The sequence below is a fragment of the Thalassophryne amazonica genome, chromosome 7, assembly GCF_902500255.1.
Source record: "Thalassophryne amazonica chromosome 7, fThaAma1.1, whole genome shotgun sequence".
Classification (NCBI taxonomy): Eukaryota; Metazoa; Chordata; class Actinopteri; order Batrachoidiformes; family Batrachoididae; genus Thalassophryne; species Thalassophryne amazonica.
Window position 1 is genome coordinate 11637470 of NC_047109.1, and position 12845 is coordinate 11650314.

Genomic DNA, 12845 nt, shown 5'->3' on the forward strand with positions numbered 1-12845 from the left:
AATTACAATCTTACCAAATTTACGCTTAGCCTTAGCCAGCAGTTTCAAATTTCCTTCAATGTCGCCTGCTCTGGCCCCCGGAAGACAATTGACTATGGTTGCTGGTGTCGCTAACTTCACATTTCTCAAAACAGAGTCGCCAATAACCAGAGTTTGATCCTCGGCGGGTGTGTCGTCGAGTGGGGAAAAACGGTTAGAGATGTGAACGGGTTGGCGGTGTACACGGGGCTTCTGTTTAGGGCTACGCTTCCTCCTCACAGTCACCCAGTCGGCCTGCTTGGGATCTGCCAGGGGGTAACTAACGGCGGCTAAGCTACCTTGGTCCGCACCGACTACAGGGGCCTGGCTAGCTGTAGAATTTTCCACGGTGCGGAGCCGAGTCTCCAATTCGCCCAGCCTGGCCTCCAAAGCTACGAATAAGCTACACTTATTACAAGTACCGTTACTGCTAAAGGAGGCTGAGGAATAACTAAACATTTCACACCCAGAGCAGAAAAGTGCGGGAGAGACAGGAGAAGCCGCCATGCTAAATCGGCTAAGAGCTAGTAGCTACGCTAAGCTAGCGGATTCCTAAAAACACGCAAAGTGAATAATGTGTAAATAATTTAGAGGTGATTCAGCAGAAGGAGTGCTTTAGTTAAGGCACGTAAAGATTACACTGGGAAACAAATCGTAATCTAGATAACTAGATCAATCTAACTGCGCAGATTAAACAGCTAACAGATACAGAAAAACACCGCTGTGCTCCGGAACAGGAAGTGATACAATACCGCAGTGAGAGCCAACCACCAGTAGAGGCAATGTGAGAGGCAAAACATTGCCTCTCCACTATGAAGGCATGAGTGGTGATGCAAAATGCACTAAGTCGCATGCTATGTGACTTAGTGTCCTGGATATGGCTTGATATTGTGCCTGCACCCTGTGACTCAGAAAGTGGAATGATTGAATCTACAGTGCATCTAGAAAGTATTCATAGTGTTTCACTTTTTCCACATTATGTTATGTTACAGGCTTATTCCAAAATGGATGAAATTCCATTTTTTTTTCTTCAAAATTCTACACACAATACTCCATAAGGATGATGTGAAAAAACTTTTTTTTTTGTTTTTTTGTTTTTTTGCAAATTTATTAATAATAATAGCAAACAGAGATTTCTGGCATCCACCAATCCGGATCCAGATCACATAGAACATTTTATGGAATTTAATGGCCTAATATCTGTCTGTGGTGAAAATTTGGTGAGAATCCATTAAGTAGTTTATCCTTCAAAGCCTTTATAAAGTGAAACTTGATACAGAATCCAGCTCCAGATCACCTCCAAAATTAAGTGAACTCTTCCATGTCCTAATATCTATCTCTGGTGCAAGTAGTTCTGTGTTCTCTAGTTCTGTCTCTGTGAAGTAGTTTTGACGTAATCCTTCAAAGTGTATATAAATTGAAATCTTGATCCAGAATCCAGATTGGGTTCCAGTTCCCCTTCAAAATTTAATGGAGTCTCCCATGGCCCAATATCTATCTGTGGTGAAAATTTCCTCAAAATCCGTGCAGTATTTTTGATGTAATCCTGCTAACAGACAGACAAATAAATAAACGCCGATGATATTATTGCCTCCTTGGCGGACGTAATAAAACAATAAAAATAAGAAATCACATGTACATAAGTATTCACAGCCTTTGCCATGAAGCTCAAAATTCAGCTCAGGTGCATCTGTTTTGCACTGATCATCCTTGAGATGTTTCTACAGCTTAATTGGAGTGCACTTGGGTTAAATTCAGTTGATTGGACATGATTTGGAAAGACACACACCTGTGTACATATAAGGTCCCACAGTTGACAGTGCATGTCAGAGCACAAACCAAGCATGAAGTCAAAGGAATTTTCTGTAGACCTCATACACAGGATTGTCTCGAGACACAAATCTGGGGAAGGGTACAGAAACATTTCTGCTGCTTTGAAGGTCCCAATGAGCACAGTGGCCTCCATCATCCTTAAATGGAAGAAGTTTGGATCCACCAGGACTCTTCCTAGAGCTGGACACCCATCTAAACTTAGCAATCAGGGGAGAAAGGCCTTAGTCAGGGAGGTGACCAAGAACCCGATAGTCACGCTGTCAGAGCTCCAGCATTCCTCTGTGGAGAGAGGAGATCCTTCCAGAAGAACAAACATCTCTGCAGCAATCCACCAATCAGGCCTGTATGGTAGAGTGGCCAGACGGAAGCTACTCCTTAGTAAAACGCACATGACAGCCCACCTGGAGTTTGACAAAAGGCACCTGAAGGACTCTCAGACTATGAGAAACAAAATTCTCTGGTCTGATGAGACAAAGATTGAACTCTTTGGTGTGAATGCCAGGTGTCATGTTTGGAGGAAACCAGGCACCAGTGAAGCATGGTGGTGGCAGCATCATGCTGTGGAGATGTTTTTTCCAGAGGCAGGAACTGGGAGACTAGTCAGGATTGAGGGAAAGATTAATGCAGAAATGTACAGAGACTTCCTGGATGAAAACCTGATATCAAAGGAGTGGATTCAGGACAACTCTGTGAATGTTCGTGAGTGGCCCAGCCAGAGCCCAGACCTGAATCCGATTGAATATCTCTGGAGAGATCTGAAAACGTCTGTGCACCAATACTCCCCATCCAACCTGATGGAGCTTGAGAGGTGCTGCAAAGAGGAATGGACAAAACTGCCCAAAGATAGGTGCACCAAGCTTGTGGCATCATATCCAAGAACACTTGAGGCTGTAATTGCTGACAAAGGTGCATCAACAAAGTATTGAACAAAGGGTGTGAAGACTTATATACATGTGATTTCTTAGCTTTTTATTCTTAATAAATTTTCACCAAAAAAAAAAAAAAACTTTTTCATGTTGTCATTATGGGGTGTTGTGAGTTGAATTTTGAGGGAAAAAACTAATTTGCTCCATTTTGGATTAAGGCTATAAGATAACAAAATGTGGGAAAAGTGAAGCTCTTTGAATACTTTCCGGATGCGTTGTAGTTGATGTCATACTAGGGTTACTCATACTGACCATTTTACTTTGCCTCATGTCCACGTATTTTGTCATATTTGGACATAATGAAAGAAATTAATTCTGCAAACGATGTGCGATGATGCCTGGTGTTTTTTCCTCAACGGTGGAGGTTCTGTTTTCAGTCCTGTGTGTTTGTCTGTTACCTGTCAAGAAATGCTCATAAACCTGCCAACAAATTTTGACCAAATTTGGCAGAAAACGTTTTGCCAGGTTTTAGGGAAAGTGTGGTTTTCAGCCACATCCAGAACATTTAAAAAAAAAAAAGGGTATTTCTAAATATTCATGTCCTCATGCCTTAAATAAATAAATAAATAAATAAAATCTGGCACATGTATCCCCTGGCTGTCAATTACTATTTATATTTTCCTCCAGATCCTGATGAAAAGTTCCAAAACATTTACTGTTACTGAAATAACAAAATTGGGCAATTGTGTCACTTTTGGCAGATGTGCACTCTGGCTGTTTGCTTGTTATGTTTCAATCATATTTATCTTTAAACTATGGTTGACTTATTTGTTTTGGAAGCATCTTCAGCCAGCACATGTGTTGGAATGTGCATATCTTATGAAATACTTTTTTTATCACTGTAATCATTAATTAGATTTAGTCCTGGATCTGACATGATACTCTACTACCACTGCATCTGTTTCCATCTTTTTGTGTACAGCAGTAATTCTGTCATCTTTCTTCATGGCTGTGTGTCCAATTATTGAGCTTTATGGTGGTCTTATGTGCCCTCATGACTGAGACTTCTCTCACTGAAAGAATAAAAATGCTGCTTTTATTCTCCCGCAGTGATCGTCTTCACATGGACTCATGCACAGTTGCTGCTGTGAATTATAGAATGTTTGCTTCTGTGTTTTTTGTGGCTTTTATTAGCTGTCACCAAAAGCGGGGGCGAAAAAAAAGAAGCACTATTGTGGAAAAAAGGAAGACCAAAGATTGTTATTGTATCATCCAGATTTAGGAGTGACATGCCATTTTCTTTTCCATTACATACTAAGAGCCTTTGATGCTTTTGAACACCCCCCCCCCCCCCCCATCATAGTGTAAACATGTAGAAACAGCGGTCGCTATGCCCAGTGAATGCCATTCAATTGTTCAACTTTTTCCTTCTCTTGTCATCTGTGAGATGTTATCTGATTATTGTTAGTATTTGACTCTGTGATGTGGCAAGTCTCTAGCTCGCATACACTTGACGTCATCAGTGGTTTGAAGTTGCTATGGCGAACAGCAGCAAAGCATTATGAAGTTGTAAGCAGAGAGTCATTGCATTAGTGTGTGGCGTTCCACATTCTCATTGTAACGGGGACAGAGACACAACAGGTGCACAATGGAGGTTTTTCCAGAAAGTAGAAAAGCTGTTTGGACCTTGTCCGAATCAGACAAGTGCTAATTTGTAGTGTAAGAGTGGTCAAATACTGCATTTTCTCTGCATCAGTACATTAACACAGAATTTGTGAATGGACAGCGCAGTTGTACTTCTTATGGGTGTCAAAATCCATCTGGTTTGTGACACCTGGGTAATGGATGAAGTAGGGGATTGCCTGTTGAGGTGAAATATGGTGAGGAGCTTGTGTGCACTGTGGCTGCTACAATAACTAATCACTATGAAGGCCCAACAGGAACCCTGAACACGAGACAGCTGGCGGGGTTCTGATGAAACAAGAAGACCTCAACTGTGAATCAGGTGGAGGAGGTGATGGGTCCTGGTGATCAGACCTCAGTCATCTAGGATTTCCCAGCCATCTGACCAGGCTAAGGATCTGTCAAGCACAGTGTGTTTGTTGGTCTGCAGTGACATTCCCACATCAAAAAAACCCACACACAAGCATCTCAAGATGTACACTGGATGTACATTTTTTCTGATGCGGTGCACACCCACAAGTCTCAGATGATGACCTCAGGGGGTGTTGCAGTCAGACTACATGAGGAACTGGGGGTTTCTGTTTATGGGTCAGAGGAGATGCATCTATGTCAGTCTTTGTGCTTTTTCTTATTGATCTTTGTTTGAATGGGGGGGGAGTTGCACCAACAACATCAGTCCCAAGTCGGATTTTTTTTTATCCCTCGTTGCAGATTTGCAACAAGGGTGCCAGTTGGTCCTGTATTGTAGGCCATACGTGTACTTCTCATGCGGTTCTCTTGCAGGTGTAGTTTGAGTGCAAGTCTGAGGCAGTTCTGGCAGCACATGCTGTCAGAAGTTCCTGATCCCTGGTTTCTTATTCATGTTACAGAGTTCTTTTTAGTCCTTTAGATGGACTAATGCCATCAAGATTCTCATGCCATGTACCATCTGATGATGTTCTGAAAAACCACTTGATGATTTTTTTTTTTTTTTTTTCTGAAATTTTGTACAGACAGTCTTTAGCGGGATTGTCTGGTCATGGACTTTCTGACTGAATCCCTGTGGGCCCCAAAGGGCTTCCAAAAGGTCAAAAAATGCCATCTTTCACGCTGTTAGGCTTATTACAGGAAATCTGTTCAATATTTTTTTCTCTAATTTTGCATAAGGATTCTTTGAGAGCCTTTCTACGGGCAAGATAAATGTCATTGTCCTTAAATCCTTCTAAGGTTCCCTGAAAGGGCTTAAAATGACATTTTGCACACTTCTCAGTTTATATCTGAAAAACTACAATGTAAGTTTTTTTTCTTGATTTTAGATATAGATTCATTGAATCATTGTGTGCCTGCACAAAGATTTTCATTGATCTTACCCTTCATGTTTTCTGCGGCGCATAATTTATTTTTAGCACACATGAACACCATGAGCACCATTTATTTCCACGCCTGATCATTAACCCCCTACCACACGTATCATTTTGGTTTGTCAGTATCTCACAAACAAAAAGTGAAGTTTCCCATCGGATATACAGGCTTAGAAGGGGTTAATGTCACTTTTCCTACATTTGGTCAAAACATTTAGTTGTAATCTCAACGTATTTATTTATTCCATCCACCAAGGACATAATAAAATCATTGGCGTTTATTTATTTATTTGTCTGTCTGTCAGGATTACATCAAAACTACTGCACGGATTTTGACGAAATTTTCACCACAGATGGATATTTGGGCATTGAAGACTCCACTGAATTTTGGAGGTGATCCAGATCTGGATAGGGAGATGTCAGAAATCTCTGATTGCTCTTGTTTTTTTTTTATTGTGTAGTCTCTGTGTAATGTTAAAAACAATGCACCACTAAGGTTCAGAGAGGTTTAAAAGTGTTCATGTCCAAACAAGCTACTGTTTGCTGCTGACTATTAAAATTTCCTTTGACCTGAGGAAACTGACTGAAATATAGCGCCTCTCATTGTAGCTGTAATTGGTCTCAGAGCTCCATTAAAAAGTCTATATGAATTATGAATTTCACAAGTCCTCAAGTGTATTGTGTTTGGTCAGTGTGGAAATGTAAGGAAATGTGATTGCGGTTTCATAAGAAATCTGAGAAACAGAAACGCCAGAATGCAAGAAACATATTTCAGTGTGTGTGTGTGTGTGTGTGTGTGTGTGTGTGTGTGTGTGTGTGTGTGTGTGTGTGTGTGTGTGTGTGTGTGTGTGTGTGTGTGTGTGTGTGTGTGTGTGTGTGTGTGTTGTGCAGCAGTACAGCAGTCATGACTTAATGTGGGATGGCTTTTCTGTTTTTTATATTAAGGAAAGGCTTATTAAGCATGCTTAGTCTTTTCCAGCAACACCCAGTTTTATGCCTTATGCACTTTCTCCTTCAGGTCTTTTCCATTTCTTTCCACATCTTTTGCTGTTGGCACAAAACAGTGCCACCTTGATCGAGGGCAGCTCACTGAATGGGATTCTGAGGCAGGCAGGCGGCTTGGTCCCTGACCAAACGAGTCTCACAACGACCGTGTCCTCCAAAGGTTTTATCTGCTGTTCATATAGGAAATGTGCTGTGTGTGTGTGTGTATGTATGTATGTATGTATGTATGTATGTGTATATGTGTGTGTGTGTAGTTTCAGATTAGTACCAAAAGCACTCACCTGATAAAACGTGCATTTGGGTGTAGTATATTATTTCACACTGACTTCAGAATGATTTAAGAGGTTTTACTTTGTCATCTGATGGTTAATAATCGCATTATTCCCTTTGATCGGTTTTGATGTAGAGAGTCAGACTCAGACACGCCGGATTTCATTAATCTCTGGTGATTTTTCAGGCTTTCTGTAGTTTATTATTAAATAATGCTGAATTTATGTGGAGATGGTTGTTGTACAAACGCTTCAGATGTCTGTCGCTGAGGTAGATGATGACTGAAGTGCAATTTTAAGCAGACATAAGGCATTAATTGGTTAATCGCTGCTGACGCTCTGAAATGACACATGCACAATGAAGGCAGGGGGCGATCAGAAGGGGGACCGATTAGACCATGACGCCTGATCGGTGGCATGGCAACCCAGTCCATTGTGCAAATTATTACGCCACCACCTCTCCCTGAAGAAGACAACGGCGTCTAGGCAGAGGTTGCTTCAGGTAAGAAACCCCGGCCTAGACGCCGTGGTCTTCTTCGTTTCAGCATTGTTTAGAAGAAGCTCACTTTTAAATATCTAAATCAAATCATTGGTTTCATGCATTCAGATAAATGAGCCACATCTCAAAGCTAACAATGCTATAACTTCCAAATTACTGGGTATAGGCCATTGCCAGAGGTGGGTCCCTTCCATCCCCGACAACTTGTCAAACTCTGGTTTTTCCAAGCCTCTAGATCTAATAAACATGAATTTGAATGTTAGCATATTTTGTTAGCAAAATATTGGGATGCAATCCATGTTTATGTATTATTTTCTCATTTTTGAAGACGATTATAAAAACACTTTTTTCATTTCAATACATGTATTATAGGTATATACATTTAAATTAATGTAAAGTATTTTGACTGGAGGAGTGCTATAAAAACCCTGCTTTGAAGAACTGAGTGGTTAATGAGCTTTTCTTTGATATATTGTATGCTAAAATCCAAATTTTACTGACTAAGCTAGAAGTTAATATGCTATCAAATTTTGTGTTTTATGAAAAGTGGTGTCAAAATGCGTATTGCATCCAAGTATTTTGTTTATTAGATCCAGAGGCGTGGAGAGGGGGGTAATGGAACCTTTCCTGGATCATGGCCTACTACATCCAAATAGTCATGCTAGCTTACCATGTAGTAAATAAAAAGTAGCACATTACAATCTGTGGGGTGTCTGAACACAGTTGGCATTCAGTAGTAGTTGAATAATACCCAGTTGATCTACTATCCCCATAGTGTGTAAACAGATTCCACTATACTGTCCCATGAGGTAGCTGGAGCCTAGTTACTGCAGAAGAACTTCCAAGAAATTTCAAAGATAGCAGACATACATGAAAACAGTAGTGGTGACCAAATCTGTCATTGTAAAATAACATTTTTCATGGCATATGTGGATATGCACATATGCTTTAAACATCCAGTTCAAAGGACAGGTAAGATGGCGGTGGCGCAGCACTTCCAAATTGTGTCTGGACTATCTCTTTGCTTGCTTCCAAGTATGTACTACAGTAACGGTTGCCTATCATGTTCCTAACTGACATTCATAAATACTCAGTATACAGATGCAGAGGCTGTCTTTAAATCATGAACGTGGATCCAATCAAGCATATGGTGAATGCAAAACTGTTTGTCTTCCGTAACACTGGTCCTTTGGTTTTACTTCTCCAGTTTGAGCTGCAGTCTTGCTGTGTGTTCCTGCCCAACGACAGCCTTCCATCTCCAAGCACCATCATCTGTGGTGACATCCCCAGCACTGTCCGTAGCTGGTACCACAGCCAGGCCTCGATGCCTGGGACTCTGGTTGTCTGCCTACCCCAAATCAGTGTCTTCAGTGCCGGCCACAAGTACATGGAACCCCTGCAGGAACTCCCATTTGCGGTCTCCAAACCTATCTGTGAGGAAGGTTGGTTTTCATCCTGAATCCTGAATGAAGTTTTGAGAAGAATGTTTAAAGCACAATGCGTAGAGATCCTCAGTGCAAAAAACCAACTACTTGCTTCCCAAAAGACCTGGCTCAAACGTCTGACTTGAACCAAAGTGTAACACATCAGAAGTGGTTTTAAATGGATGGAGGAAAGATAAATTGCTACAAGTACAAATAATTTACTTATTTGCTTACTTATTAATATTTGAAATGAATGACTTAGGAAAAAGCTACAGGCTACATGGTGTAAATTTGTAATCTGTTGGCCTTTTCAGCACAGCCTAAACCTTTGACCCACAGCTCTTCATTTAACACAACAAAAGACAAACAAAAAGGAGTGGAAGGATATTGAGAGATGGATACGCTGTGCACACCTGGTAGAGTTGACTTAACTGCATATTGGACAGTCATGCAGTGTTTTCTCTTTAGAAGAAGGAATCGAAGGGGCCACATTTTTCCCCTTCTTAATCTTCCAGCATCGGACATCCCGATTTTTGAGACATCAGAGAAAGAAAAACGACAGGAAAACAAAGATTTCAGTACCATTGTTGATGTCGCTATTAAAATGAACAGCTCACACATTTACTAATTCATTCCTACCTTTTTCAGATTTACTCTTTATTGCATTTTCAAAGTCCTTGATCAAAGCATGCTGGCCTTGGTCCAAAGGCAACGGGTTGGGGTAAACACCTTTACTCAGGTGGTCCCACTAAGGTTGATCTAATGGCCCTTTTCCGCTGCATAGTACCTGCTCAACTCTTCTCGAATTTACTCACATTTTTCATTTTTCTATTAGCCAAACCTGGTTACCTCATACTTGGTCCTGTTTTTAGTATCGTCTACGGTGACACCAAAAGGTAAGGTGAAAACACTGTGGAATACAGATTGGTCAGAGAGAATCATCGCTATCAAGGCATCATCATTGTACAAAACGGGAGCCAAAAGACCCTCAGCAAATTGCCACTTTGAAATTCCTGTGAGGCGAGTATCACTGTCGGTACTGTACTGTAACGCAAACGCTAACCTGTTCACTGATTGTGTGTCGCAGTGAGTTAGCGGCACTACAACTGGAAAAAGAAGTGCCTGAATCTAAAAGCAAGTTCATCTGGTACCATCTCGTGGGAAAGTGTCATAAATCAAGCAACCTCCCTGTGGTGGAGAGATAGATCCAACCGTGATTAACGGACACCGCCACATCACCCACCAACCATGGATGTTTGCACAGCTTTGGTGGCTACTGGTTTTACAGCCACCCCTGGCTACACAACGCTGCGTTGCCAGATACAGCTGATGGTTTGCAGCCCGAAAGCTGTTCAAAAACCACCAAAATGCACACAAAATCTCCAATAATGTTCAAGTGATATGTTGTCATTATTCAGTTGCTTAGGCTAGTGTACCAGAAAAAGAAAAGCGCCCAAAGCATACATAAAAATCCTGCAACAACAAACCACACAAGGCAATTGCCACTTCTACTCACAGCTAGCAACTACGAAACCATTTGATGGCATCACTTAGCCAGCTGAGATACCTCTTTGGGATGAGGCGTTGCGTGGGTTTCCTCTGGGTGCGCTGGTTTCCTCCCACATTTTAAGACATGCAGCATAGGTGAATCGGATAATTGTCCAGGTCTCCCTTATAAAAGAGAACTCAATCGCAATGGGACTAACCTGGTTAGAAGAAGCTTGGACAGAGAACTGGAACAAACACCAGTCGTCATGTGAAAACAGAGTAATTGTTGTGAAAGTGACGTGACACGGACCCACAACAGGGGGCGTTAATGAACGGACAATGGATAAGCCAAAAAGTAACAATTTAATGTTGTGAATCGCACAACAACGTACAGACAATAACAATATGGTGGACTGTCAATCATACACCAGGTGACGTGTGGGCAGGCTCGACGATAGAAGACGCCTGGAGAGAGAAGAGCTGGATCCCCACACAGCTTCCACCACCAACGGAGCTGAAGAACACCGGAGCCGCCAAGCCCTGCGCCCCAGGTGGCCGCTGTCTTCAGCAGTCAGACCCGGTACTGCTGGCAGAGAACAGAGACAGTCCAGATGAGTGTGAGTTCGCACACTCAGTAATCCCACAGTCTGTATTAAGTAAAGGAGGGAAAACCTCCACCTCCAATCACACACACTCGTGCAGCTCCTGGTCAACCACTTATCTGAGTTGGGGTGTGAGGCGAAGCCATCGCTGTCACACCAAACGCCAATCCTCCAGATAAGGAAATACTCCAGGAAAACGGCTGCAAATAGAAGTTCCAGTTATTACACACACAGCGTTAGTCAGCAGAGAAATTACCTGAATGGTAGTTGATTTCTCGGCGAGGAGGTGGAGTTGCAGTCCGGTCTTTGTAGTGGTGGTGATGGGTGACAGCTTGTGTTGATTGATGACAGTTGTCACCTCCAGCAAAGCCAACGCCCTCTCGTGCTTGAAGCCCGCACTTCAAGCAGGGCGCCATCTTGTGGTGGTGGGCCAGCAGTACCTCCTCTTCAGCGGCCCACACAACAGTAATGACAGTATAACAGAACATCTTCCTCTTTGCACAAGCTTAATTAAGATACATTCAGTGTGCGCATGCATGCGCATGCACATAAAATGCACTTTTACACATAGAAGTTAAATTACTAAAGATTTGAAAGAATTATTTCCATGCACAGTGACTAATGACTACTTCATGAATATTCAAACTAGTGGAATTTTCAGACCAATAGGTGGAGGTGCTTCAGCCAACTGTTGTGTTCTGGGTATAACCTGGGATCTCCTTCCTGAGACACCTCCTATGGGAGGACATCAAGGGGTGTGTTGCTTAGATACATGAAAAGCCTGAACAGACTCATTTCAGAGCATCAATTCTAGTGTGAGCTCACTCCAGGAACCACAACACCTCATCTTATCCCAAAGGGTTAGCAGAGGAAGCTGATCAGTCACTTTTATCCATGATCTCATTAGTTTGAAAGTTTATGACCATAAGATGAAACTCGGAACATAAATTGAATGGTACATTGAGTTGCCACCATGACAACCTGGAGCAACAATTAAAACACTGCGGATTACTATAATCTGCCTGTTAATTTTAATGACTGTTTTGCCACCAGTTGTGAATCACTGCAACCTGACCAGAAGCCGGTCCACTGTCTTACAAGAGGGCATCATGACCATAATTTAAGCAGTGTTGATTGTCTACTTTGTCATCTTCTGACATCACTTTTTACTGAATGTAGTTCTTCTGAATCATGTTTCCATGCTGTTGTTATCTTGGACGACCCTGCACAGTGCCATGATGTGAAACAGATCAGTGAATTTTAATTTAAAATCTCTAGTTAAGATTACGTAATGTGTGACTGTCAGCTCATATGAATTCCTCGATTCCAGGGACCTTCTTAATAATATTGCAGTTTGCAGAATGTAGGTGTTGGTGATAATGGTAATAAGCAATAAATGCAAATGCTTTTAACAGGGTACTGTTTTATTCAAACATAAGATGACTCTTACTGAATAGTGCAGCAGATAACTGAAACAATCTTTGAAATGGTGATACAAGCACAAACACACCACAAATACTCCTTAGACACTTGAATTTTCAATAGGTGGCCAGGTAGTGGTCAGTGAAGAATTACACAGTGGTCAAAATTTAGAAAAGCTCCAATCATATTGAAAGTATATCGCATTATTTGTCTGATCATAAAGATTCCAAAAAATGTATAGTTTTGACTATCTATGACTGAGTTATGGGGTAAAAACAGCAAAAAATAGTGAAAAAGTTCAGTTTGTACAGGTGTCAAAAGTTAAAGTAGCTCCAGTTTTAGTAAAATAAAAAAGTCATGCAAATTATTGGTTTACTATAGAGTTTTAAAAAATAA

At 41.5% G+C, this 12845-nt stretch overlaps 1 protein-coding gene across 1 annotated transcript in view; it reads left to right on the plus strand.

The window, feature by feature from the left end:
• Nucleotides 1-12845, plus strand: part of LOC117513625 (vacuolar protein sorting-associated protein 13B-like) — a 1146044-nt gene that overhangs the window by 515481 nt on the left and 617718 nt on the right. The window contains 1 exon segment of the mRNA XM_034173849.1: nt 8721-8955. Coding sequence (XP_034029740.1) covers nt 8721-8955 — 235 coding nt within the window.